The sequence below is a fragment of the Seriola aureovittata genome, chromosome 17 (assembly GCF_021018895.1).
Source record: "Seriola aureovittata isolate HTS-2021-v1 ecotype China chromosome 17, ASM2101889v1, whole genome shotgun sequence".
Classification (NCBI taxonomy): Eukaryota; Metazoa; Chordata; class Actinopteri; order Carangiformes; family Carangidae; genus Seriola; species Seriola aureovittata.
Window position 1 is genome coordinate 20,421,412 of NC_079380.1, and position 26,270 is coordinate 20,447,681.

The 26,270-nt window shown below is 40.7% G+C and overlaps 1 protein-coding gene across 1 annotated transcript; it reads left to right on the forward strand.

Moving 5' to 3' along the window:
* The first annotated feature begins 760 nt into the window (after nucleotides 1–760).
* gng13b (guanine nucleotide binding protein (G protein), gamma 13b) lies at nucleotides 761–17,302 on the forward strand. The gene is made up of 3 exons (XM_056402481.1): nucleotides 761–1,265; nucleotides 10,943–11,069; nucleotides 13,105–17,302. Exons 2-3 carry the CDS (start codon nucleotides 10,972–10,974, stop codon nucleotides 13,208–13,210), a joined length of 204 nt encoding a protein of 67 aa, XP_056258456.1. The 5' UTR covers nucleotides 761–1,265; nucleotides 10,943–10,971; the 3' UTR covers nucleotides 13,211–17,302.
* Nucleotides 17,303–26,270: the final 8,968 nt, after the last annotated feature.

Sequence of the window (26,270 nt, forward strand, 5' to 3'; positions counted from 1 at the left end):
TAAAAAATAAAATGATTACTTAGAGAGTGATTTTTCTTTTTCTGCTGCTGACTTCCTGGAATCGAGCCATCTGAAAATGTCTGGTTCTGAAAGCAGCAGTGCACCCTGGGGAGTGTTTGGGGACGAAAATAGATCAGCTGAGTGTCGGAGATGTCTCAAACAGGTTGCGTGAAATGCAACTTAATTTCTCAACAAGTTATCACAACTCAAAATGTGCTAAAGACTTAATGTAATCCAGGGGTTATACGGACACATAAACTTGTTATTAGCAAATCAAAATACAATCATTGCATCAGCAGTTAAACTGTACACACAACATGCATTGTCAAGCAAGCTCCAGCTCTTCTTCTGTGGTGTCTCAGCTCCAATGCAGTATCTCTCATATGTGAAATAAAACAAACCCAAATATGTTTTTTTTTTCCCTCTCAGTGGGAAACCAAATCTGTCTTTTGCAGATGGAGCTATAAGTGGCCATATTAGGGCAGAAATCCCAGAGTCTGGCAATGGGGGCGAAAAAGGGTCCACAGAGAGAGAGAGAGAGAGAGAGAGAGAGAGAGAGAGAGAGAGAGAGAGTGAAAGTGAGGACAGATTCAAGTCTTTGCTTCCCTGACTGTGGAACAGTGGTACCTGCTCAACCACCCCCCCTCTCCCGTCCCCCCGCCTCGCCTGGTCAACTCTCTATACGCATCCTCAAAGAAATCTCTCTCTCTCTCTCGCTCACACACACACACACACACACACACACACGCGCGCGCGCGCGCGCGCACGTGTACGCGCACACGCACGGACGCTCATATAGGAGGATCCCAGCAGAGACGCGGGGCAGTGAACGGCGGAGCGCGCACCGGACCAGCTCGTTAACTTGTCCGCTTCGTGATATTTGCCCCCCCTCTCCTCGCCCTCCTCCTCCTTATCGGAGCAGCTTCAGCAGCTACAACCCCCCGGACTATCGGGCTCAGCAGCGGGTAAGAAGAGTCTCCTCCAGCTCTCCAGACAGACTCAGACCGGTCGTCATCGTCTGTTTTACTCCGGAGACTGCGGATTTTATCCTTGATCTTTTCCAGTGGATACCGAGAGTGCGCGCCGCCTCCCCGAGACCAACAAAGTCTACGGACATTAAGTCAGCTCTCATTTGTTGTATATCAGGGAAATTAAAAATCCTCCTATCCGTGTGCCGGTCCAGCTGTCTTCCCTGCCCGCCCTCCGGTTAAACTGCACCGGTCAGACTTGGAAAGAGCAACAGCCTCCGCCGGCGCATCAGTGAGGTAAGAGATGCGACTGTCTCCGTTAGCCACACTATACAATTACAGTCATTCACGGCTCCTGTTGTGCCAGCACAGTGGGGTCTCTATTAGCATATTAGCTGCAGGCCTTTCTGCAGCAAAAAACGAGTTTGCATGATCTATATTTACGAAATGGGGGTCAAATTATCTCCCCCATAAATGAAATTCTAGATGCTATTTATTAGAGGTAAAAAAAAAAAAAGAAAAAGAAAGAAGAATCATGTAGACTATATGTGCTCGTGTGTCATCAGTAGTTTATTTTAAGTGCAGCTACTTCACAAAGTGCAACTATCTGGGTGGAGGATTTCATACTTTGTCCGCCTCCAGCTCCCCAGCACACACACCTCAATACCCACGAATATTACATAAAACTTACATTTCTCCTCTGCACTTCCTCCTCCTCCTTTCTCATGTCTTTCTCTGGCCTCGTTCTGCTCCTGGAGTGGGGCACTTTTTTTTTTCTTTTTTTTTAAAGAAAAGGGGGTACATTTGTAAAAAGGAACAAAAACTAAAGCCCTGTTTCTTGGGTATAATAAACATTGCACATTAATAATGGATACATGGTTTATTCAGTGTAATAAATGAATGCCAAATAAACAATTTGAAATATATGACCACTGTAGTGCCTCTTTGTGGCTGTGTTGTGTCTCATTGGGGTTGTTCTGCACCTCTTTGTAGTCATTTGGTTTCTCTTTATGGTTATTTAGCATCACTGTGTTTGTTATATGCCTCTTTATAGTAATTTGTAGTCATTTTGTGTCTCTATGTGTTTGATTTACGTCTCCTTGTAGTCATTTTGTGTCTCTTTGTGTTTGATTTACGTCTCCTCGTAGTAATTTTGTGTGTCTTTGTAGCCCCTTTTTTGCTTCTTTGTACTCATTTGATTGACTTTTTACTCCAGGGATCCCTGGGTATGTTCAGTAATCCATCCATAATACTTATAAGCCAACTAACTATCACCTTCTCGGCCCCCCATACACACACAGACATGGTGAGGGACCATCACTCAGATCTCTGATGAGGCTCTTTACAATGACAGTACAGTGGAGGCAGATATGTAACAGCTGACCTTAGTGTGTCCTTACACATGCAAACATTTATTCCATCCAGTCCAGTTCAGGCCTGTATTGATCGGATGTGATCGACTGGAACACTTCCCCCGTGTAGCCAGGGCCGTGCTGGTGTGATATCAGCTGGACTGGTCCCAGTGGTTTCAGAGCTCATTGAGGTGCCGAGCGGATCGCCTGGTTGTAAAAGCTCAAACATCATCTGTCAGTGTCTGGCATTTATTATCCTCAGCAGCATCTTCTCCTCAGTTTAACGGCATGGCGCTTCTTCTTTCTGTCTTAGTCTCCACTCTCAGCTGGTCAGAGGCGCTCTGCCTGTTCCTTTCTATTTTTAGTCTCTATTTACAATGCAGTAGCTATAGAGGCAAGAAGAGTTGCTCACTCTGTTTCTCCTCATCTGTCTCTCCACCTCTTATTCATCCTTCACCATCTAATCGTATTCCGTTTTGTCTGCACCTCGTTCACCCACCATCGCATCCTCATGTCCCTTTCACCTTTTGGTTTAACAGTTAAACCTTCAACTAGTCAGATAGAGCGATTTAACACATTAAACGCTGGTAGCAGCTCGCGCACTGCCACCTGCTCCACATTGCAGTACATCACTGTTGGATGCTGGGAAGACAGCGGAGGAGACGGGGGTAGAGGTTAATCTCTGGATGCTTTTGACCCAAATCACCATGCGACCTACATACCCTCCCCTAAAACAACCACCCCACTTTCCCCTCCCCACACCCACCCAAACATATCTTATAAAGCACAAACCACACATGCGCGCACACACACACACACACACACACACACACGTAAATACACTTTGACCCAACAACGAATTTCCATTGTTGCCCAGTGAGTTGTTAATTACTTGAAACAAAACATGCGAAGCTACTACTGCAGGAGAGAGAAAGAAAACGTTTGATTAGAAGTTTTCCAAAAATAATGTTAATAAAGAAAATGTAATTAACTTTGACATCTTTTATGATACTTGAGCATAATCCTGAGGCAGACGTGACCTCCCTTCATGGAAACGTGTCCCAGTTTAAACTTTACAGCTTCATATCCATCACAGTAACCGCTGCATACACACCCGAACCTCAACCAAACAACACACACTGCTAACCTGGACTTTCAACAAATATTTAATACACTGAAGCTGAAGTTGGGCCTAGGTTTTATTACGTTCATCTTTACATTACCTGTCACCGCTCTGGTTTGGATGTAATAATGTACCAAGTTTACATCAGTGAATTACTAATATTAATTCTAGTATGAATACTGTAAAAAAAAATGACACCGCTGCCATCAAGATCGGCCTCTGTACTAACTGTGTTCAATCATTAGTTTTTAGCTCCAGGTCAGACTTCATGGCGAATCTGCCAGACAGCACTCGGCACTGTTGTTTCAGTGCAAACACAGACAAAGCCTGGTTCAGACGGTGTACAGATTATGTATGAGATGAGTAGAAGTTTATTTCTGCAGTGATTCAGCTAAAACACTTCGCACAGTACACTATGATCCAGTGCAGCAGAGGAAAAATAAGTGGTTGGTCCGCCACTTTGGTCCAGACTGAAATATCTCAACAGTTATTGAATGGATATCCATGAAATCTAGTGCAGACATTCATGGTTCCCAGACGACAAATCCTAATAACCGTGGTGATCCCCTGACTTTTCCCCCTAGTGTCACCATGAGCTAACATTTGTGGTTTTTAATAAAAATGTGAAATTCGACACAGACACTAATGTTGCCCACAGGATGAACTGTAATAACTTTGCAGATCCCTTAACCTTTCATCGAGCGCCACCATCAGGTCCGACATTTCATTTCTCCAATACTTTATTTTTGACATTCCCGTCAGCCTGAGCTGTACAAATGGTAGCACGCTAACCGATAAACTAAGATGGTGAACATGGGGAAATATCAACATGTTAGCATACTGACGTTAGCATTTAGCTCAAGGCACTGATGTGTGCTCATATGCAGACACTCGGTGTTGTATGAACGGAACTGTGTCCGTTGTCCGTCCCGCTGTCTCCATTTCTTGGGGAGTGTATCAGGGACTTTATTGTACTAGCATAAATCAGATTTATGCCACTTATCCCGGACCACTTAGTGGTGGCGTTAGACTAAACAAAGATGTCCATAACCAGCCTGATGGTCTGATACAATTCCTGCATAACCAATCCACCTGTTGCCCACATGTATAGACTCGAAGTGGCAGTGTTGGCCCGTATAGCACGGAGTCCATATTCAATACTCATGCTGCTGCAACACCAGTCCACAACAGAGTGCTGCAGTAAATCCCCAAGCAGTGTGTCTCTATACATTGATTTAAAGTCCAGGTAGCTTGATCATGTGAACAAGATCCTGCAAACTGCCCTGTATGTTCCATGAATCATCAGCAAAAAAAAACCAAACAAACAAACACAAAACACTTTAAAATATGTGAATTAACCAACTATAACAACAGCATTGCACTCAGGTTGATTGTTGAGTATGAATTCATTCGTGTATGTGTTTTAAATCTGCACCTCCTGAGAATGCATTAATGTGGAAGTCAAAAGCTAGCAGACGACTGCCGGTACACGTCCTTACCATATCCTGTGTGAACACGAAGCAAAGCTTTTAGTTTCTTTGAACGGCAGATGGTAGAGTGCCAGACACTTTGAGGAAGTCAAGGTCTTCCCTGTGACAGCAAGCAGATAGGGGTTTTTGAAATTAGTTTATAGTCATTGTATCAAGTGATCACAATAAATGTGTCAGAGATATTGGTGTTTTAATATATTTCACTATCACCTTTAAATATGAGTGCTAGTTGAGGTATAATGTGTCATTTTTGCCGGCTGACAAGCTCCTGGCTGGGCAACAAAGAGAGAGAGAGAGAGAGAGATTGCTAATGTGTGGAGAAATGGATTAACTGTGTGGAATTTGTCAAAATGGACAGGGAGCACTTAGTGAGGAGTCATCTGTGGAAGACAGCGGGAGACGGACAGAAAACAGATATCAGAGCAATGAGAGGAGGAAAGTGAGAAGGGGGTGGGGGGTGAGGGGCTTCCTGCCTCAACTCTTCTTTGTGATATAAACCTCATGGTATTAAGACAACAGTAAGCCACTTCAATCTTTACGAGTGTAATGTTTACATGAAGCGGTGTCTGAGGTTTAAAGTTTGCACAGGTTTTAATTAGCTGGTAGCAGAGATGCAGAAGATAAACACACAGAGACATGGGCGGGTATTGAGCAAATAACAGGCAGGGTAATTTGAGAAGAAGAACACAGTAAAATGGAAAGAGGTAAATGATGGGGAGAGAAGAGAATGGGGAGAATATAATGGATGGGCAGGTGGACAGATGAGAGGAGAAAATGGAGGGACAATATGGTTTAAAAACATTGCTTTTAATAAATGTATTAGTACATTATCTATATATCCCTATAAGGCCAAATATTGTAGTTACAGTTGTACAATTACAGAAATACTATTATCTGTTTGTGAGGTTTTTTTGGTTTCCTTGTTGAGGGTTTTTATGAAATTTTGCTTGCATCTGGATTTACAGTAATTATGTAGGAGACTATTTACTTACACTGACACCAAAATCACCTGTTTCCTTGTACTTGTTCAGTATAATGAGAACTGGATAGTGTGGTAAAAGATAAGCCCCTTCCCTAGAAAGTATCTCACTGGGCGCATAAGTGAAAAAGTTCTTCAGGTTTCTGATCTGATGGTCACTTTTCTGGGTGTGTATAGCGCGCAATCCTACAAATGAAGTTTATATACTTGTTTCCAACAACAAAAGACGTTTTGAAGGGAATGTAATGCTGCCAAGATCATATACTGTATATGTACAATATTTATATGCAGTGGTGCCAAAAGTCTGAGACCACTTTCCCATTCGCTTAAACTCACTGAAAATATTTTCTTTACCAAAGTAAAGAAGGAAACCTGTTAACTAACGATTCCTGGAAGTTGCAAAATGTTGGTACTGAACATATAACCAAAGCATTTCACAACGTATTTCATTTGCTTTCCTGCACCACTTTCACAATGCAACAACCGCTCAAACCTTTTCTTACGGTTTAGGCACTTGTATATGCAGTTTACAGTGATACCGGTGGCAGATTTAATAGAAAAAAAATTAAGCTAATGTTAGCTCATTGTCTCCAGGTGCACTTGGAGACAACTAAAAGACTGAGGCTAAAGCTGCTGTTACATAGTTTTAAATCAATATAACTGTTGGTTTTTTAGAGCATTTCCTGGCATCCATGCAGTGATCTTTAGCTGTACAGTGTCCCATCACCCACCACCTAAAGCCAGTCTTCCCCAAAACTTGGACCAGACCTCTTTCAGAAAGATGAGACAATGAATTAGTAGGAAAAAAATGGCCGACAAACAGAGACACTTGCAGAGAAGAAGTGAGACAAAGAGACAGGGAGGAAGGGAGGTAGGTGCTGGGAGACGGATGGATAGAGTAGAAAAATAGGAGTAAAAATGGAGGAGAAGTACGGAGTGAAAACTGGGGTGAAGGAGATGGTGAGTGATAGAGTTAGAGAGAGGAAAGCATCCAATCCTCCTGTCGTCTCTGGAGGATGCTGCTGAAACCTGATCTCATTCAGGACCTGCCCGTCGCTCTGCCCCTCTCTCTCTCTCTCTCTCTCTATCTCTGTCTAATATTGGTAGGACACACATACACACACATATGTCGTTGTGTAATATTGCACCTGGGTGTTTTCCTCAGACTCAATAAAGGACACACATCTTTCTCAGTGCCAGTCTTTCCGTTTTTGAGCCACAACCTTTCTCCTTTTCAATCACTGGTCACAAAGCAGTGATAGTACTCGCATGTGACTGAGACGTTCAAATAAAAATACAGTTAAGTAGCTGAAATCAGAAGTGAAAAAGCTAAAGTTGTATTTTTACTTGACATTTTTCCAGTTTTTTCCAACCACCACCTACAGTACATTTTGGCAAAAGCAGAAGTAGAGATTTTGAGAACCATTTAAACATAAAAATGGTTGATATTCATTAGCATGCTGACCGTGCGGTGAAGTAGTGGTTGTATTCAGAGGTGCTGTTTGCCGCCTCAAAATGCCCCCTCACTCACTAAACTGTCATAAAGAACAATTGCATAATATCAAGTATTATTTAATGTCCCTTAAAAATACCAGAGTTGTTCCTGTGTTGAAGCACCTTAGTGAGATCAATTCTGAGTGCAGACTACACAAGCACTCGGCTCGCCCCGAATCCTCGAATGACTCACACACACACACACACACACACACACACACACACACACACACAAGAGGGGAAGAGTATTATTGAGAGAGTATAGTGGACAGAGAGCGTGGGTGGGGAGTGCGAGAAAGCAGGAGGGAGGAAGACACAAAGAAAAAGGCGCAGCGGAAGAGAATGAAGACAACATTGCTATAGAGAGTTGAATTATTTATTATTTGTATATAGACTATGTGATAAAGTTTATTTTCTGTTCCTGACATGCCCAGTAAGTAAACTGTGGATGGCCCAAAATACGTTTCACGTCACTCTAACACTTCACAACTGAATGTGTTTGTGTGGGCTATAATAAGCCCTAAATATATCCTGTCTTTAAAAGGAACAGTTTGAAGTTTTGGGAAAATGAATACTTATTCACTGTACTTCTGAGAGTAAGAGGAGGAGATTAACACCACAACTGTGCATTGAGTAGCTAGAGTGAGGACATGTTACACCTATCAACATCTCTTAAAGCTCATTATTGTATATTTAATCTGTACACGGACAGAAATGACAGTAGAGGCAGTTAGTTTCAGCAAGTAATGCCCCTTAAAACCACATAAGCTTATTATTTTATTTCTTTTCTTTTTCATTTCTGTCAGGTTAAGGAAATCAGATTCACGTGAGCATCACAGTTGCCAGTAGTTGTATTATTTCACTGTAGACAAAGCCACGCTAGCTGTTTCTTCCCGCCTTCGCTCTTGATGCTAAGCGTGGCGAACCACGTCTCAAACTGAACTTAGATATTTGAGTGGTTGGAAAGGACAGAAGACAGAAAGATTGCAGCAATAAGTGTTCTTAGATACTAAAAAGATGCTGAAAGTCTCAGTTAACCTGGATACCACAGTACGTTCACACAGGAGTGCAGCCCTGCAGTTAGCTGTAGTTAGCCATGACTTTGACCTGGTTATTTGTGTCTTTCTTCCTCTCACCCAAGGCTGTAGTGTCCTAGAAGGCTGCACTGAAAACCTCACATAACTGCACATCATGATTTTAATTTCCACAACACTATCAGTTAAATAAGTATAGTTTAATCTCCTGCACATTGTGTCATACAGTATGTAATATTCAACTTTAATTACAGCTAATATGATATGACGTGATAAAATGCGCCGTTTTGTCTCCATGGGATGGATTTTGTCTTTAGCTAAATGCATTTCTGAAATGGATACGACCTCTTAAAGTGCATATTACTGATGCTTTAATGTCTGCAGGCTGTGTAAAGGGAGAGCTGTTCATATTGTGCTGGGTGGGTGGCTCAGATTTTGCAGCTGCATACAGTTTTAGAAACTTCGTGTAAGATTTGTGTGGAAAATCCAATCTTCAGAAATCTGAGCAGTGCAGGTGTCGTATACAGAAACCGTGCTGAAGAAAAAGAGGAGGGCATTTCCTACACAGGACAAAATACTAATAATATCTTATACATTTGGCACAGCTAGTAGCCTCTCCTTCCTTTTAACAGTCTTCCTGTCAGCACTAGATGGGATTTGTTCAAGTGTCTACTTTATCCCTTTCCTCACAGAGGCCATTAAATGACAAGGGCCTGTTATGTGGTGAGCATACAAACAGACTACATGTCTAAATCGCACTGTCATGTCCTCACTCAGGAGCCTCCAAACATTGGTAAATCAAAATAAGATGATTAAGGTTGTGTGTCCAAATCCAGGCCCGGCATCTAGGTGACATTCTAGTACTACTACTACTACTACTACTACTACTACTTATTGTATGTCAGAGGTTTGGGGTAGTCGTCCAAAAAGTGCTGAAGGACAGGGGTGAAATTAAAAGCGACACCAGTTGTGACTTATAGTAAAATAGAGCAGTAGAATAGAAACATGTCAACCAATGTGAAATGAACTTTTTTGTCTGATGTGCCCTGACAGCCTCAGATGAACTCTAGTACCCTTACATTCACACGTGTTCAGTTGAATTGATTAATCTAGATGTTATTCAACTCCACTGATTGAATAACACAAAAGTGGCTATTGTGATTATAAAACGTGTTTCATACAGCTGGCAATTCTTCATTTTGCTTGATCAAGTTTGCATCTGTAACATGACCACTTGGTGTGGATATACTATATATATATCACCTATTATTATTATTATCATTGCCTTCATTTTAAAGTCAGCAGTAGAGAGGCAGACAGGAAACGGGGGAGAGAAGGGATGTGACATACAACAAAGGTACCCTGCCAGAATCGAACCACGGATGTTGTGGTTATGTTGCATGCGCTCCAGTTTATCCACTACTTTTAACTGTTTACTTATAAGCCTATTTTTTTTACCTATTTAACCACTTATCCAGCACTTGGAGTTATACTGTTCACCAATTCCTTTTAGCTAATTCATCTATTTATCCACTACTTTCAGCTTTTTCATCATTTATCCAATACATTTAGCTAACTAGCTTAAGCATTTGTCCATTGCTAACTGCTAACTATTTAGACTACTGCTTGCTCACTAGACGTCACACACTCTCATTTGCAAAAAGTAGTTGACTCAATATGTATAAAAAATACTACTAGTAATACTAGTCCAAAATCTAACCACAGAAGTACCTCCAGGGGTACAAGCACCCATGGTTGTAATAAAGGATCTCACAGTTTCAAGCTGCACTTCTACCTTTTAACTGTATTTTTCTTCATCCAGTGCTCGATGCAGTGGGATGTGGAGGGGAAGGGGGGTGGCTAAACACTTATCTCCCAGAGTGAAGTTTTGTGTTGGGACACCAGTACATTTCAGAAGCGCACGCAACACAATCGGGGGGGGGGGGGGGGGGGGGGTTGAGGGTGATAAGAAGAAATGGGACATAACACAAGTACATGCTGTGCTTTTTCTTTTCTTTGGGTAGAGAAGCAAAACATTTTCAGGTATTGAAAATCAACTCAACTCCAACTCGACGCCATTAATCGTTGTATGAAATCACCAAACTGAAGGTGGCAATATACAAGAATGAACCAAGGTTTGCATGAAATTGATGCCCTTGAACTTCTGTCATTTTAGTTGCAGACATAATTACATGTAGCATATTCAACAAAGCTATGGAAGCTTTTCCTGAAGTGGAAACATGCAGCTCAAGAGACACAAAAGAAGGCAACTGAATATATCCTGTGGTGTTAAGTGGGTCTGCCAGTTTTGGCAGCACTTGGTTGTACTCTATGAATTTAACAGCCTCTATTCTCCCTTCCTGTAGGTGGAATCTCTAAGCAGCGGTTATAAATCAGATGTTACTTTGTGGTGTTCTTGCTGCAGGGCAGGGTTGTATTGAGTGTGTCTGCCTACTATTTAACAGTATAAATATATCTCCATCCTCCTCTCGCTGTGCACAGGTAGAAAAGCCCTACATCAAGCTGCAGCCATGGATGAGATGGACCTGCCCCAGATGAAGAAGGAGGTGGAGAGCCTCAAGTACCAGCTGGCCTTCAAACGAGAGAAGTCCTCCAAAACAGTGACTGAGTGAGTAGTTAGTCCACAATAGCTCTACAAACTAATGCACAGAGTTAGTGCCCCTCAAACAGTTGTGCACAGAACAATGAGTGCTGATGTTAAAAATAAAATACCCTTGTTTTTTCCAAATACATTGAGAACACCGCAAATAATAAAAATTACACACAGTATTATCAGTAGTTGACAGAATCTCAACCCAAGGTCTACTTACTCGCTTGTTGTTGCTTTTTGAGTGGTTTATTAATTTATGCAACAATATTATAAATGGCACTCGCAAAAGACGGAAATATCTTCATTGTGATATGATTAAATAGATGTAATGATTTTGGTGATGACAGCATTAGACATTCCAGCACAATGATAAAACAGCAATATGACTTCATTAACTACAACCCCCTTGCAGGCTACTGTCAGAGCCACGGGCAGATCTGAGCATTAAGCAAAGCTGCAGCCATCATTAGGATCTGTACAGCACTCTCTTTGTCTGCCTCAGGCTCTCACAGCAGTGCCAGTAGATTAAGGGCCAATCAAGGAAACTCTGAAAAAACACTTCATCTGAGGCTTCATCAGCTCTGCTCGAACGGACTGTCTTTTGACTGATGCCGTTTTTCATGTCGAGTGCCAGAGTATTCAGGGGCAGTGTTTTGAAACCCGGCTTGAAAGTCTTATGAAAACTATTAAAAAAACAGAAGAAGCACTGATGACAAGAGTTCATTGTCTGACTCAAGGAGAAGGATTTGATGGATATTCAACTGAATTTTAAGTGAGAAAATGCAACTTTTGAGAGAAGAAATTACACATTCTTCCTCTTACACATTCCTAAGCAATAAAACACACTTTTGCTAATCTCAGTTTTTTTCTGCCACTTGATCTGGTCTGCCCAGTAGTTATGGTGGCTATTGTTAGGTGATGTTAAGAAAAGTTTATAACTATTGCCGTGTAACTGACTTTACTGAGTCAGCTGTAAAACTAGAAGTAAACACATGGCATTTATTGAAATGTTAATCTGTGACATGTTAAAATCTAATGTAACATTAGCACAAGCAAATAGGAGCAATAAAATCTACGATCGTATTCAGTTACGAAATAACAGCTATCTAAAGTTAGCTAACATTAGCTAACATGTAAGGTTAGCTAATGTAAGGCTATAAAGGAAACAGGAAACATGACTTCAATGTCACAACTACTAAACTTCATTTTTGTGTTTGGCATGAGGATATATAATGTCCCTGACAACCTCTGCAGTCTCATTCGTCTCATTTAGCCATTTGTTAGCAAACTAGCCGTTTGTAAGACACAGAAATGCTTAAAGAAATCATGACTGACATATTTTATGCCGTAGAACAAAACATGAAAACGTATTAGACTCTGGGACAAGGAAACTGGAAGTGCTAAAAAGCGAACTAATTTCCGGGTTCAGTCCTGCAGCACTGTTTAGCAGAACATCGGGTCAGCAAACCTGGTTCTGCAAATTCACCACATTTAAAGCTCACTAATTAGCATTTTATATCCTGTTTGTTTAATTAGTATAAAAATAAAGTGTAAAAAGAACATGTTGTGGTTTCGGGGGGGTGGGGGTGGGGGGGTTGTATGCCAGATTATTCCTTGGCGGTTTTGGGGGGCTGGGGGGTTCCAAGGAAGTGAACAAACTTTATTTCCCAGTATTTTAATGCAAGTGGAAAAATTGGACATTTCCCAATAAAGCTCAAAAACTAAAAACAAATTATTCATCTAATCATCATTGATTAAGATCGCTATTATTAAAGTTTATGGAGAGCCAATTACATCTGTAGTTTTTAATGGATGTGATTTCAACTGCAGTTAAGTACACAAGGACTTAATTAAAATAGAAAAAAAATGTCCAAAAAGTAAAAGTACCCAAAAAGCTGCAGAAGTAATGCGATTAGTTACGTCTGATTGCTCAGATTCTCTCTCTTTCTTGCCTTCTATGGAAAAGAGGAAATGGATAGAGGATGGATTGTAGTAATAAACTCCCTCAGGAATTTAAAAAATGTCTCTTGTCTCTCTCCGTCTCTCCTCAAAGTTTGGTAAAGTGGATAGAGGACGGCGTCCCAGAGGATCCCTTCTTGAACCCGGAGCTGATGAAGAACAACCCTTGGGTGGAGAAAGGAAAATGCATCCTTCTCTAGAAGAAACGACCCACCCTGTCACAACCTTTCGACTTCAACCCACGCTGACCAACACACACCTACAGATGAGCCCTTGAACCTGGCCCTCCCTGGCCTGCGAAGGCCGCGGCAGGACAGCGCCTCCCAACCTCTCACCGTGAATGTACAACAGCTGATTTCCCCCGACCTCTCCCGAACACGCACCCCAACAAGGGCACAGAAACACACACTCTCACACACTTTCACTCCAAATTCTGGGGTTTTCTCCCCGACTGCCACACATTCACTGCAAGTTTATTCCTGCCACGGCAATGCATCGTTACTATGATATTACGACAATGATCAATACTCCTACTACATGTCTCTATATGAATACATAACGATTTATTTATGCAGCTGCCAGTCACAAGCTTTCTCTATTCTTACTCTTCATTCTGAGCATAGCACTTTTTATTTCTTCCATTTATGATGAATTAATGAGCTGTAATAAAAATGTAGAGTCAGATTCTCAATACCAAACTGACTGTAGATCTGCTGGGGGAAGGGGGTTTGTTCTACAGTGAGATATCAACCGTATTACCACACATAAAACTGAAACAAAATTCTGGTACTTTTTAGCTTGAAGGTGACGGCTCAAGTCTGTGGTTGACAAAATAGTTACAATAAAGTTGTTAAAACCTCATTAGAATTAAATTAACCTGTCCATAAGAAACCCTATAATGATTTATAATTAAATGAGGATCGTTTTTAGTCCATACAGTGTATTTACACACCAAGGATTTGCTTATATTGGTTTACAGACTATGGTTCTAATGTTTTATGAAGTCAGAAATGATGTTAGAAATTGGCCTTATAAGACATGGAGGACCTGCACATAAAGGACATTAAGACTAGTATTTAATGATACATAATGTCTTCATATGTATTTGCTTGCCTTAACTAAATATAATATGCTTGTTCTTCATTATCAATCATCATTCACACTCTTATAACTGCAAGTGTTTTGTATCTCGATGAAATCCAGATACAATTTAACACTGTTTTGTTTACACTTAGCTACATATATAACTAGCTTCATCACCCAGGACATGAATCTGATTGCAGTCTGTCATGTTTGCCCCAGGCTACATGTGAATCAGAGTTCTACTGCATGTATCGGGCTCTACTGCCGATCAATAATGCACCTGAAGCTGAATCGTATATATTGATTTTACCTTCTGAGGTGGTTTGAACGATCCGATTTCCGTCCATCTTGAATGCTCTTTGGTTGCATCTACACTTAGCTTTTGTGAGATTTTCTATCCATCCAAGATGCATGAAATGACTGAGTGTAAACACAGTCTTTGTCTGCATTCAAGCCATTTTCCAGTCAGCATGGTGGCAGTTTTAATACATTATATATCCCTATACTGTAAACCATTATAGCAGTTTGAATGATCCCTACTATTAATTTTAAGTCTTTATAGGTTCTTATAGTGCATTCACTAATTATAAACATGTTTGTTATTGACTAATTACACTACACTTGTAATATGTTAAGCACAAACTTGATACAGATCAGATTTTTTTAAAAAAGATGAACTCCAAGGATTTAGCACATGGAAACAAGTATATTAATTATCTAAAGATGTCAGTATGCTAGAAACTAGCTCGTACGTCGTGTCACATGAACACAAAAGAAGACAACCGTGTTTGTAGCTCCAAACAGCCATGACTCGAAGTCAGGGGGAAGCGCCTGCTCTTAGAGAGGGGCAAAAATGCGGGTAATGGTTCAAACTTTTTCAGACAATATTTCCTCTAAGGCAGTCAAGGTGTTGAATTTGGTTGTACACATGAGAAGTGATGGAAACAGTGCAAGAATGAAAACAAGATCTTGAGAGAAAAGTTAAAACCCTGCTTAGTTTCTGGGTGTACAATGTCGGCTTTGGAAAGTTACGTACCTTGTTGGACACACCCCACTCCTTCTCCCATGGCACTTCATTTGAGTCATACTGACATCTTGAGAGAACGTCTGACATATACACAAAATATCAACAGCACTGCCAACGATCTCTACCAAAACAGCTGAAGCCTTTACGTGGAACAGCCAACATGCATGAACCCCAAGAAGAGTTCGCCGCGACAGCAACATTAGTCGCGTCGTTTTTTCAGCTTTCAATGCTACCTTCAACTCGTAATGCATGGTTATCAAATTTACATTCTGGAGAGAGAGATCTGCAACCAGTGCTGTTTTTTTTTTGTTGTTTTTTTGCTTCAGTGTCAAGAGGTCAGAGAGAGTCATCGCAGCTCTGTTTGTGTTTGTGTCAGAGCAGAGTGGAGCTCTGGGTCTCTGGAGGAGGTTTGAGTTTTCTGCTCCCTCTCCTGCTTAGCTACAGACCCTAAGGCAACACACAAACACATATAAACACACACACACACACACACACACACTCAACACCCAAACAACCGTACACACACTATCTCTTTCCACACATGTACAGATAGACCCCTTTAACTTATTAACTTATTGATCAAGACTTGGTTTATTTATTTATTTATTTATTGATGAGACCTCTCTCTCACCTGTAGTTTTTGTTTCCTACGTCTGCACTCCCTCTTCCTCAACTTGAAAAAAACAAAGACCAAAAAAAAAAACAAAAACAAAAACAAAAAACGACTACACCTTGCCAGATCACATCTACTACTGCCTTGTACACAGTTTCCTTAATATAAGAATGTAAATATAATGGCATGAGGTTCGAACATCACCACTGACCTCTGAGCTGGTCTGTGTGTGTGTGTGTGTGTGTGTGTGTGTGTGTGTGTGTGTGTGGCTGTGGCTGTGTTACTGTGTGTTTGTGTGTGTGTGCTTATTTTCAAACAAAGTGCTTCAATTTGGACATTAGGCTTCCATGTGGATTATGATGCACACACACATGCAACTGCATCTCTCACACACACACAACACACACACAACACACACACACACACACACACACACACACACACACTGCTTAGTAAGAATGTGTATGAGGGGAGGAGTGGCAAGGATGTGGGATTCTCTAAAAGACTGGGGGACAGCGGAGCCTCACATCATCTCAGTACTGTAATGAGACTCATGTACATTTTCTTCAAGATGTCCCGGTTCCCTAAAGGCTGCTCAGCGCTCGGAGGACTTCTTATGTGTAACTGCAAATATTCAATTTTCCTCTTTTGAAACAATCAAATCCACGATGTGCTAATAAATTATTTATCTTAATTACTGCTTGCATGTAACTCGTAAAACATGTATGAAAGGCGTTGACATGTTTTCACATTTCTTAAAATACTTTTAGGGAACAAAATAAAAACTTTTAATGTAAAATTGTGTCACTGAGCCTGAAGTGAGGCCAGTGAATTTATGATGTCCAGTGCAACTCTAAACATATGCTGTTTGCAACATGAACTACAAATGGAGCCATTTTAGAAGTCCCGTGGTTCAATGAGAGGCACCGCCCTTATTTTGAACTTTGTTTTCTTTGATTTTATTTAATAGTTTAGCTGTTGGAAAGTTCAATGTACTAGTTGGTTTTTAAAATATAACCTAGTAATTTCATAACTAATGCATGACGAGGGACTTCTAAAATGGGTTCTACGGTGCAAAGAAGTTCACATTTTCTGCTTTTCCGGTGTTTGGCTTAAGTTTGTTACACTCCAACATGATTTCTAGGTTTAAAGATTTAACGCTTTCTTTAAGTTCTTACACCATCACCACTGGGAAAGCAATAAATGCTGTGTCACAACCAACGACCCAAAACAAACTTAAGAAGTACGTGAGAGGATTTCTGATTCTGCTTGTCCCTGGTCTGTTTTTTTTTCTGTGTTGCTACTGTAACTTTACTTGTTTGGTTTGTTTTTATATAATCAGAACGTGCGTACGTATGTATGTTATTACTATTATAATGACAGCATAAAAACCTTGTCTAAATATCTAGCAACATATTCCTTGTGAGAGTGCTTTGGAAAAATTATTATGCATCAGATCAAGTCCTTAGCGTAAAGATGACAATGAGCAATAAATTAAAAATCATTTTTTATTGAATGTTTTACAAAAACATTTATCTTATTGAATAAAGTAGAAGATTTTTAGACAGCCTGGTTGTCTGCCTTGTTTTGTTTTTGTATGCACCTCTCTATATGTCCCACAACACTCATCACACACTTAATTGGGAACACCTGTACACCTGCTTATTCATGCAATTATCCAATCAGCCAATCATGTGGCAGCAGTGTGCTGCACAAAATCCTGCAGATACAGGTCAGGAGCTTCAGTTAATGTTCACATCAAACATCAAAATGTGATCTCAGTGACTTTGACTGAGACATGATTTTTGGTGCCAGACAGGCTGATGGGTTCGAGTGTTTCTGTAACTGCTGATCTCCTGGGATTTTCAAACACAACAGTCTCTCGAGTTTTTACTCAGAGCGGAGCCAAAAAATAAAAAGCATCCAGTGCTGATGTTGATGTTGAGGTGAGAGGTCAGAGCAGAACGGCTAGACTGGTTGGAGCTGACAGAAAGGCTATGGTAACTCAGATAGAAACTCTTTAAGTCGCAGAATGAACAACATGTCGAACCATGAGGTGGATGGACGACAAGCAGAGGTCCGAGCAGAATGCATATAAAAATTCTACATGTTTATAAACAGTTTTTTAAAATCAATTTGTCATTTTAAACATGTCTATCTTCACATTCTGGAGAAAGTGGTCTCAGACTTTTGGACTCTACTGTTTATAATATGAACATATATTAGCAGACTTTGGGATTATGTAACATATATCTATAAATGTTTAGAAATAGTCTTTTCCAGGGGCACCTCAGTGGGTCACCTGGTAGAGCGCGTACCACATGGGCTTAGTCCCACCTGCAGCAGCCATGGTTTTGAACCGACCAGTGGCCCTTTGCTGCATGTCGTCCCCTTGCTCTCTCTCTCCCTGACTTTCCTGTCTCTCTCTCACTTCACTATCTGAATAAAGGCAAAAAATACCCCAAAAAATTACTTATCGTCTTTCCCAGATTGAGACAAGAGCGCTAGCCTTCAAATTTCTAGCATCTTGTTCGACCACTTTTCGCTTCACTTTCCCTTCATTTTTGCAGGGCTTTCATCTGATGCGCCAAAGTCCAAAATCTACAGTGAACTAGTTTAAGAGTTTAGCCTCTTAGAGCAGCTCTGCTTCCAGGATATCGTCGCAAAATAGATCCTCAGAAATTCTTCGTTACACTTCAAAGAAATATATTTTTGTAGAAATATCACTGTTGGGGATATTTATGACCATATTAACATTCATGGTCATGGAAAGTCAGGCGGCTGTCTAGCATAACAGTTAATTAGCTATCATGGCAGGCAGTCATGAAATAGCTATTTTTAGCTAGCAGCAAGAGTGCTAGCCTTCAGAATTTTAGCCTCCTGTCCTGCCTCTCTCTTTTATTCATTCTTTCCGCAACTGCAGTTCTTTGCCCCTGAGCGTCAGGTTTTAATTTGATTACTCTAAGTTTTTCAGCCTCCCAGAGCAAAACTTTAAAGTTCAAATCTGCAAGAGAAGACAAAGGCAGATAAATGAATGACAGAAGCAGAGACCTGGAGAGGTAGTGAAAGAGATTAAAAGATAGGAGGCAGAGACAGAGGGGGCAGATGAGGGCTACATTCAAGGCAAAGACGGAAAGCTACAATCTCTTCTCCTCCTTCCCCTCCACTGCTTCTTGTAACTCATGAATAATAGAAAACGGGAGATATACGAGGGCTCTCACTTTTTTCACTCTGTCAGTGCCTCTTGGTCTCTCACTTTGTCTTCCCCTCTCTGTCTATCCCTGGCTTTTCTCCTTTTATCCATCTCATCCCTCTCACTTCCCTCCCAATATTAATCCGCAGTGTGCTGTGAGGAAAATTTATATGGCAACATAAGCTAGTGTGTACAACAAAACAATATGAACAGCTGGGGATTACAGCACCTTTGTTTCAGATGTTGCCTACTCTCAGGGTAGTGTTTTGCTTTTTACTCCTCTACATTTATATGGCAGACATACACTCAGGTGGCAGGTTATTAGGTACATCTCGTTTTATAGAGGTGTTGATTCAACTGTAACAGTATGGTACTGATTATACAGAGAGGTGTTTCTGTTATTCAGTTAACTCTCATTGATATAAACAGATGGGGACAAAACAGTAGAAACACTGTACATATAATGCAATACAAGTCAATAGCAAAATGCCACATCTCATCAATTTTGGTCACAACATAGCCTTATTCCACAGTTTTCAGTAATCAAAACTGACCCAGACTCCAGACAGGGTCCTGTCTAGATCAGGGTGGTTACACCCACTGGTCTGATTTTGAAATTAGCTTGTTGTTACAGCGGTATGGAAGTACAGGGTAATACAAGCCCCTGGGAGGTGGCACAGTACATTTTATCATCTCAAAGTAATTTTTGATCAGTTCAAAATGATGAAAGATTATTTTAGGACGTCCAACTGGATAGCTTTTGCATGCCTGTACATATACAAAGTGGTTTTAATGTATTTTCTCGCCATCAGTCACTTTGTGATGTAGCTTGTACGCATTGGTGCGACCCCCCCCCAAACAGAACTTTTCATGGGTCAAGTCTTTCAGGTGCATTGTACGTTTTCAAAAGGTCCTGAAGTGGCACGGTCCCACTCACATTACCCTTACATTCATCTTGTGTGTCTGTCTAAGAGCATTCGATGTTTCCTTAAACTGTCTGTAAAGAAAACCAAATGCTATGTCGTTAACAGAATTTTTATGCCCAGGACTGGAGCACTTTGGGCAGCCATGCCAGAAACAACCAGCAAACTCATATGCAGTGCACACATTATCATGTTCACAAAAACGTCAACATAACATGGACCGAATTGTCTCTCTCCATAATTCAAGGCATGTTTCATTTCTACTCTACTTTTGGAAACCTCAATCTCCAGCCATTGTATAGACATGTTGGAGAAAGTGCTTCCATGACTGCGAATAATTTGGCCAAGAGGTGACATATATAAAGAGAAAAGCAGAGGGCCAAGAACAGAGCCCTGGGGTACTCCATATTTCACAGAAGGGTATGTTGATCTATCGTTACTACAGGAGATGCACTGTGTTCTGTCAGATAAGTAGGACTTTAACCAAGTGAGAGCCAGGCCAGAAACAAGTTGCTCTAGGAGAATACAATGATTTATGCTATCGAAAGCTGCACTGAGATCCAGTAAGAGGAGCACAGAGGTGGCGTCTGAATCCATAGGAAGCAGAAGATCATTTACTACTTAGTGAGCGTTGTCTCAGTGGAGTGACAGGTCCTGAAGGCAGACTGGAACAGTTCGAAAAGATTATTATTACACAAGTGCGATGAAAGCTCCTGAGACACGAATGTTTCCAATACTTTACAAAAAAAAGGAAGATTTGAGACTGGCTAGTAATTATTATACAATCCTGGATCAAGGTGTCGTTTTTTAAGTAAATGTTAAGTAAAGTGTAATCTGTATTACATTCATTTTAATTTATTGAATGACTGAAGAGCTACATTTATTAATGGGAGCAGAGTCAGCAAGAGGTGGTTGGGTTTAGATGGTGGACACACAAAGCACATGACTGTCACACCAGAGCCTCAACAACACATGGATGTTGCATGGCAGGTTGGATATTTTGATGGAAAACGATAAGCATCAACATATTTGCAACTTGCCAATTACATAAATGAACATTTCCTCATGAAAACAGGAATCCAGTCACAAACTCCTTCAAAATGTATTTGCTGTTGAAAATTTGTTGTATGTAAAGGTAATTTCTAGGAGACAGGGTTGACTCAAGATAATGTCTTTAACTTAACTTATAACTGATTTATTGTACAAATATTCATGTTTTCAACACTGGTGTATTAATTCAGTGTTAAATGTTTTGTTAAGTACATTTTGAATAATAGGGAGGAGGGATGATGGGACGGCTGACTCTTGCTCAGGGTGTGTCTGTCTGCTTTTTATGGGTCAGCTCCCCTCAATCCCTTCGACACACAATCACACACACACACACACACACACACACACACACACACACACACACACACACATGCACTCACTAATGCACTCAATCCCCCTCACCCTCGCTGCTAAATCCTCACCCCCATTGTCCCTTTCCCCCTGAAATCCTCAAACCATCAGCTCTCCTCAATGCGTACACACACACACACACACGCACACACACACACACACACACACACACACACACACACACACACACACACACACACACACACACACACACACACCACCCCTCTCCTCATTCTGTTTCCTCGGTCTGTCTGCAGTCAGGGCTAATGCTCTGGTTAATGGCCCTCTAACCCTCCATTCACTCTCAGATTACACACAGACATACCAGTACATCCACACATGCATGTGCACATTCAAGCACAGACTTAAACACACTCTGGTAAACATGACCATGTATTCATATACTTACATTCAAACACACACACACACACACAAACACACACACACACACACACACACACACACACACATAGAGACATGCACAAACACAAAATAGCGGCTAATGGCCTGCTGGTCCTCAGCATGTACATTCACGAGTGGATTAGGATTAACAATCCACCCGCTTCACCACTATACACACACACACACACACGCACACACACACACACACACACACACACACACACACACACACACACACACACACACACACACACACACACACACACACACACACACACACACACACACACACAGAGTGTATACAAAGAGAACCAGAACCAATCTCTAATGCACATTCTGCTGGTGGTGATAATCTCTCTCTCTCTCTCTCTCTCTCTCTCTCTGTCTCTCTCTATCTCTCACACACACACACACCCAACACATACACCATGCTGACTGCTCTCTGTGCTGCTGAGGTCACCAGATGCCATCTAATCTGAGAGCTTTAATCCACTCTTTCGGGGACCTTCTCTCTCTACCCCCACTCTCTCATGAATGCACTTCTCTGTATTTGAATTGGCAGAGCACTGTGGGCAGAAACTGAACATAACGTGTAATTGTTTGACTAGTTATTCTCGTGTAAAACCATCCGTACACCCATTGCAATATTAATTATACAAGAATAAGTATATAGGGTCTTATAAAAAGATGAATTGCCAACATTAAAGGAGCTACATTAAATCTAAGCAGCTAAATGGATCAGATTTAAGGTGGCTTGACAACATCACAACATCACACATATACATCACATCAATATCACACATGGACAAATGAAATCATATATTTCTAGGTACCTCTATACCAAAACACAGCTTGACTTCGTACTTGTATTGACTTTGACATCCCATAAGCACGTGTTAAAATGGTAACGACATCATTTAATGTGGTGTTTCCTTGATTTGTGTGCACAAATTATTAATGTAAGACACTTCCATATACATTTACATGTGATATCCCTGATAAATTCGTAAACTAACACCACTACACCACTCACACATGCAGAGTATTCACATATACATTGGGATTCATATATGTAACTGCCTTTGTACATGGTTGTCTGATACACTTCCAGTATGCTCCAAATTGTTCCTGTCACAAATTTAGGTAATGCACAATTTAACAGTGATACAAAATGGAGACTTAAAATGTCTCCAATCTCCAATCACAAAGGAGATGTATTAATATTTCTTACAATATAAAGTGTTTTTGTAAATAGTCAACATGCCAAAATTCATGAAATCACATAAATTCACCTTGCATTCACTCTGAGCACTGCACAGTTATCTTTTTTATTGTGCCATCACAAGACAGTTCAGCTGGTTAAATGATCCACCAAATTATGTTATTTCATTTTCATTTTCATTTTCATAGCACACACAAACATCTTTGAATGCATCCTTGTGTGCCACTGCTCTAAAGAACCGAGTCAGACAGATCTGTTTGTTTTTTCTCTCTCACATGAAGGCTATTTTGAGCATTCAAAAACATTCTGTCTCTCCTTTGCTGTAACTCCCTCATCCCAAAATATTAACTGTCTCTCTCTGTCGTGGGTTTCTCAAAAGATATGACCTTAAGTGCGTCTCTACCTGCTGGTCTCCTGGAGATTACTGAGCTGATCTGCTGATCGGAGCAATGGATTCCACCGTCTTTAGGTTACCATCAACACTCATTATCACCGCAAGGGTTAATCCACCAGAGCTAAAGCTTAGACACTCACATAACACTCTGTTAGATCCAGATGGAGCTGTCAAGAAACTCAAATGTTTTTACAAGACTATGCCAGCTCTGTGCAGCTTTCAGTGGCACACACTGCACGCTCAGCCTCTAAGAAGTATTTAGTTTTTCCTCTCGCTTCAGCTGTCATCAGGTGAAAAACTTTAAAGGGGATTTTAATCTCTTAATGTGTAAGGACAAAGAATGGCAGGTCTTAGTAAAAGCTTTAGTAGTTTAGCTTTAAAACAGCTGTAATTTATATTTTTATAATAACATTGTATCAGATGACAAAGTGAAAACAAAAGGTGACGCTGGTGATGAATCCACAGAGAATTATCCCTCAGATCTGCAGCTTCCTTCAGCTCTACAGAGCTTTATACTGAGTTTCAGACCATTGTTTTTCTGTTCAGACTGCTACTTTATGGTTTTTGGTTCACTCTCATCGCTCTCACATTTAGCATAATTTTCCATTGTAGCACTACGCCACCTGCTCAGCCCCAAACAGTGCACTGTTGGAAACTTTTCTGTTGCAGCATGTTCTGTCTAGTTTGTCTTGAACAGACCTTTCTGACCAGGAACAAGGAACAGTGCAGTTTCCACCAGTGAAAAATGATCTCTTTTGTCGTTTGTGGACATATTATTGTTGTTTTAGGTTGGCTGTGATGTGTTGCCATAGCAGTTACAATGTTCCCAGTTTTGATTAGTAGTTACAACGTAAACAATCACACGCATACATAATAACATTGATGATGAGGTCCTGTGATTGGACAACCGAATAGTGACACAATAAAATCGGGGCTAGCCCACTTTGGAAGGCACCAGGATTGTGCCAGTGTGAAAGCCTTCTTAGCCGTGGCCTAGCTCCCTTAGCCTGGAGCTAAAGGAGCTGTTAGCAGCCAGGCCAAGTGCATTGTTAAAGGCAATAATATTCAGCGAGCAGCTGGTGAACACAGGGGAGCATTAAGAGCAAGAGTTTTCCCTCAGGAGCTGGTAGAGAACAAATCGTTTGCTGACAACTTTGCTGTTGTGTTCACCACTTGTTTCTGCTAATGACAACAACAAAAAGAACTCATTGCAGGTTTAAACAAATTGACATTTTGGAAAATAGCCCTGTTTATTTCCCTTCTTGCCAAGAGTTAAATGAAAAGATCTCATATCTGTACAGTAAATATGAAGCTACAGTTTGCAGTTGGTTAGCATGGCTTTTACCTGGTGGTGGAAGTGTTTTACCTCCTCTTACTTTACTTAAAAATTATGATATCAAGAAAAATATCAGGCAGTTCAGATAATCACAGCTTAACAAGGACACTGAATATCCAAAAGCCTAGATGTACAACTCTATATACAGATGCTGTCTGGTAAAGTTGAATATAATATTCAAAGCTCCATCAACACCACACCCACTAACCCAGTATTAATCCAGGCTCAGTGCTACAAGATCAATAATAACCCAGCACACAACTCACTCGCTCAATTGACGTAACCCAGCCAGATCAACTATCAGGTCAGGGCAGTGGGGGGAGGAGCAACCACAATATACTTTGGTGGTTGGGTGGGCGTCTCTCTCCTGCGTTCAAGTGGTAGTGTGAAGCTCAGAATAGCTGCAACTTGAGTGTTGGCTACTGTATACCTCTACTTTTAACACTATGTGTTGTCAGAAAATCAAACCAAGGCAGCAAATACTTTGCAAACATGGTTGCCATCAAAATACAATACAAAGTGAGGCGCACTAAAGAAAACGTTCATCAGTTCATCCACTTTCTCACTGTCCAAGAATGCAACACAGCGCAGAGTGCAGCGTGTGCACTTGCAATCAAATTGTCTCAATCATGTAAAAACTGCAATGTTGCTGAGACATCATTATTAAAGAATGCAGACCAGTGAAGGCGAATGTCCACTGCATTAAAATGATCAGATTTATCATTAGATTAGTTTGCAAATGACAGTTCTGGCAAAAATGGGGACAAATTGTGTATCATCACCCACTTTGTCGCAGAGACATTGACACAACAGGTAGGACAGGTGTCATATATGTGACGTTTTACCCAATGGATCATCAGTCAAACCACAAGGCCACAGAGTCCAGGGACTTAAAATATATCTATGTATATAAAAATATCTACACACTACACATATCCTAAACATGTTATTTCATGTAACAAAATTGCAGTCGAGCACCAGAAAATGATCCTGTAGTAGAGAGATGCCAAACTTCTGAGGAAAACCCACGATATGAGCTCTTTGACCCAGGTAAAAAATGTTGTTGCTGAGCCAGGATAATCCTGATAAATTTCCACAGACATTCCTTATCTGCTTTTTACCAAGTATGTTCATCTTTGTTCTGTAGAGAAAAGTCCAGAGGAATCAGTGCATTTCATAGAATAATAAAGATTGCATAGTTTGCAAATACAGTGCAGTGTGGTGGTGCTAAAAGTAGGCTACACCAGATGGCACAGGCTTTTCTTTAAGCAGAAAAAATACCAGGTCAGGAAGCTGGTTGGAAAATCTTTTTTCTCTGGTATAACATTTTTCCATTGGAGATGTCAAATCAGATGAAGTTCTGTAGAGCTAATGTGCAGGCAGTTCGTGCTAGTGTGTCCAAATCTTTAAGATGCTGATTAATGGATCTAGACTGATAATAACTTTAGTGTGCAGTAGAGTTATCAGAGGTTTGTTATGCTGAAAACAGCTGCCTGTTGTACTTGGATAATGACCAAAACAGTAAAATTGCGAACTGTAAAAAACCAAAACAATGAGCTGGAAGATGCTAAAATGCTCCATAATGAAGAGGGGAACTGCAGAGGGATAATCCCACAAAGCTTTTATCTTTTCTTCTCATCAAATCCCCAAAACCAACAAGGAAGAT

Coding starts and splice junctions, on each gene's coding strand:
- gng13b (XM_056402481.1), top strand. CDS start 10,972: ATGGATGAGATGGACCTGCCCCAGATGAAGAAGGAGGTGGAGAGCCTC. Junction 11,070..13,104: donor TCCTCCAAAACAGTGACTGA/GTGAGTAGTTAG, acceptor CTCTCCTCAAAG/TTTGGTAAAGTGGATAGAGG.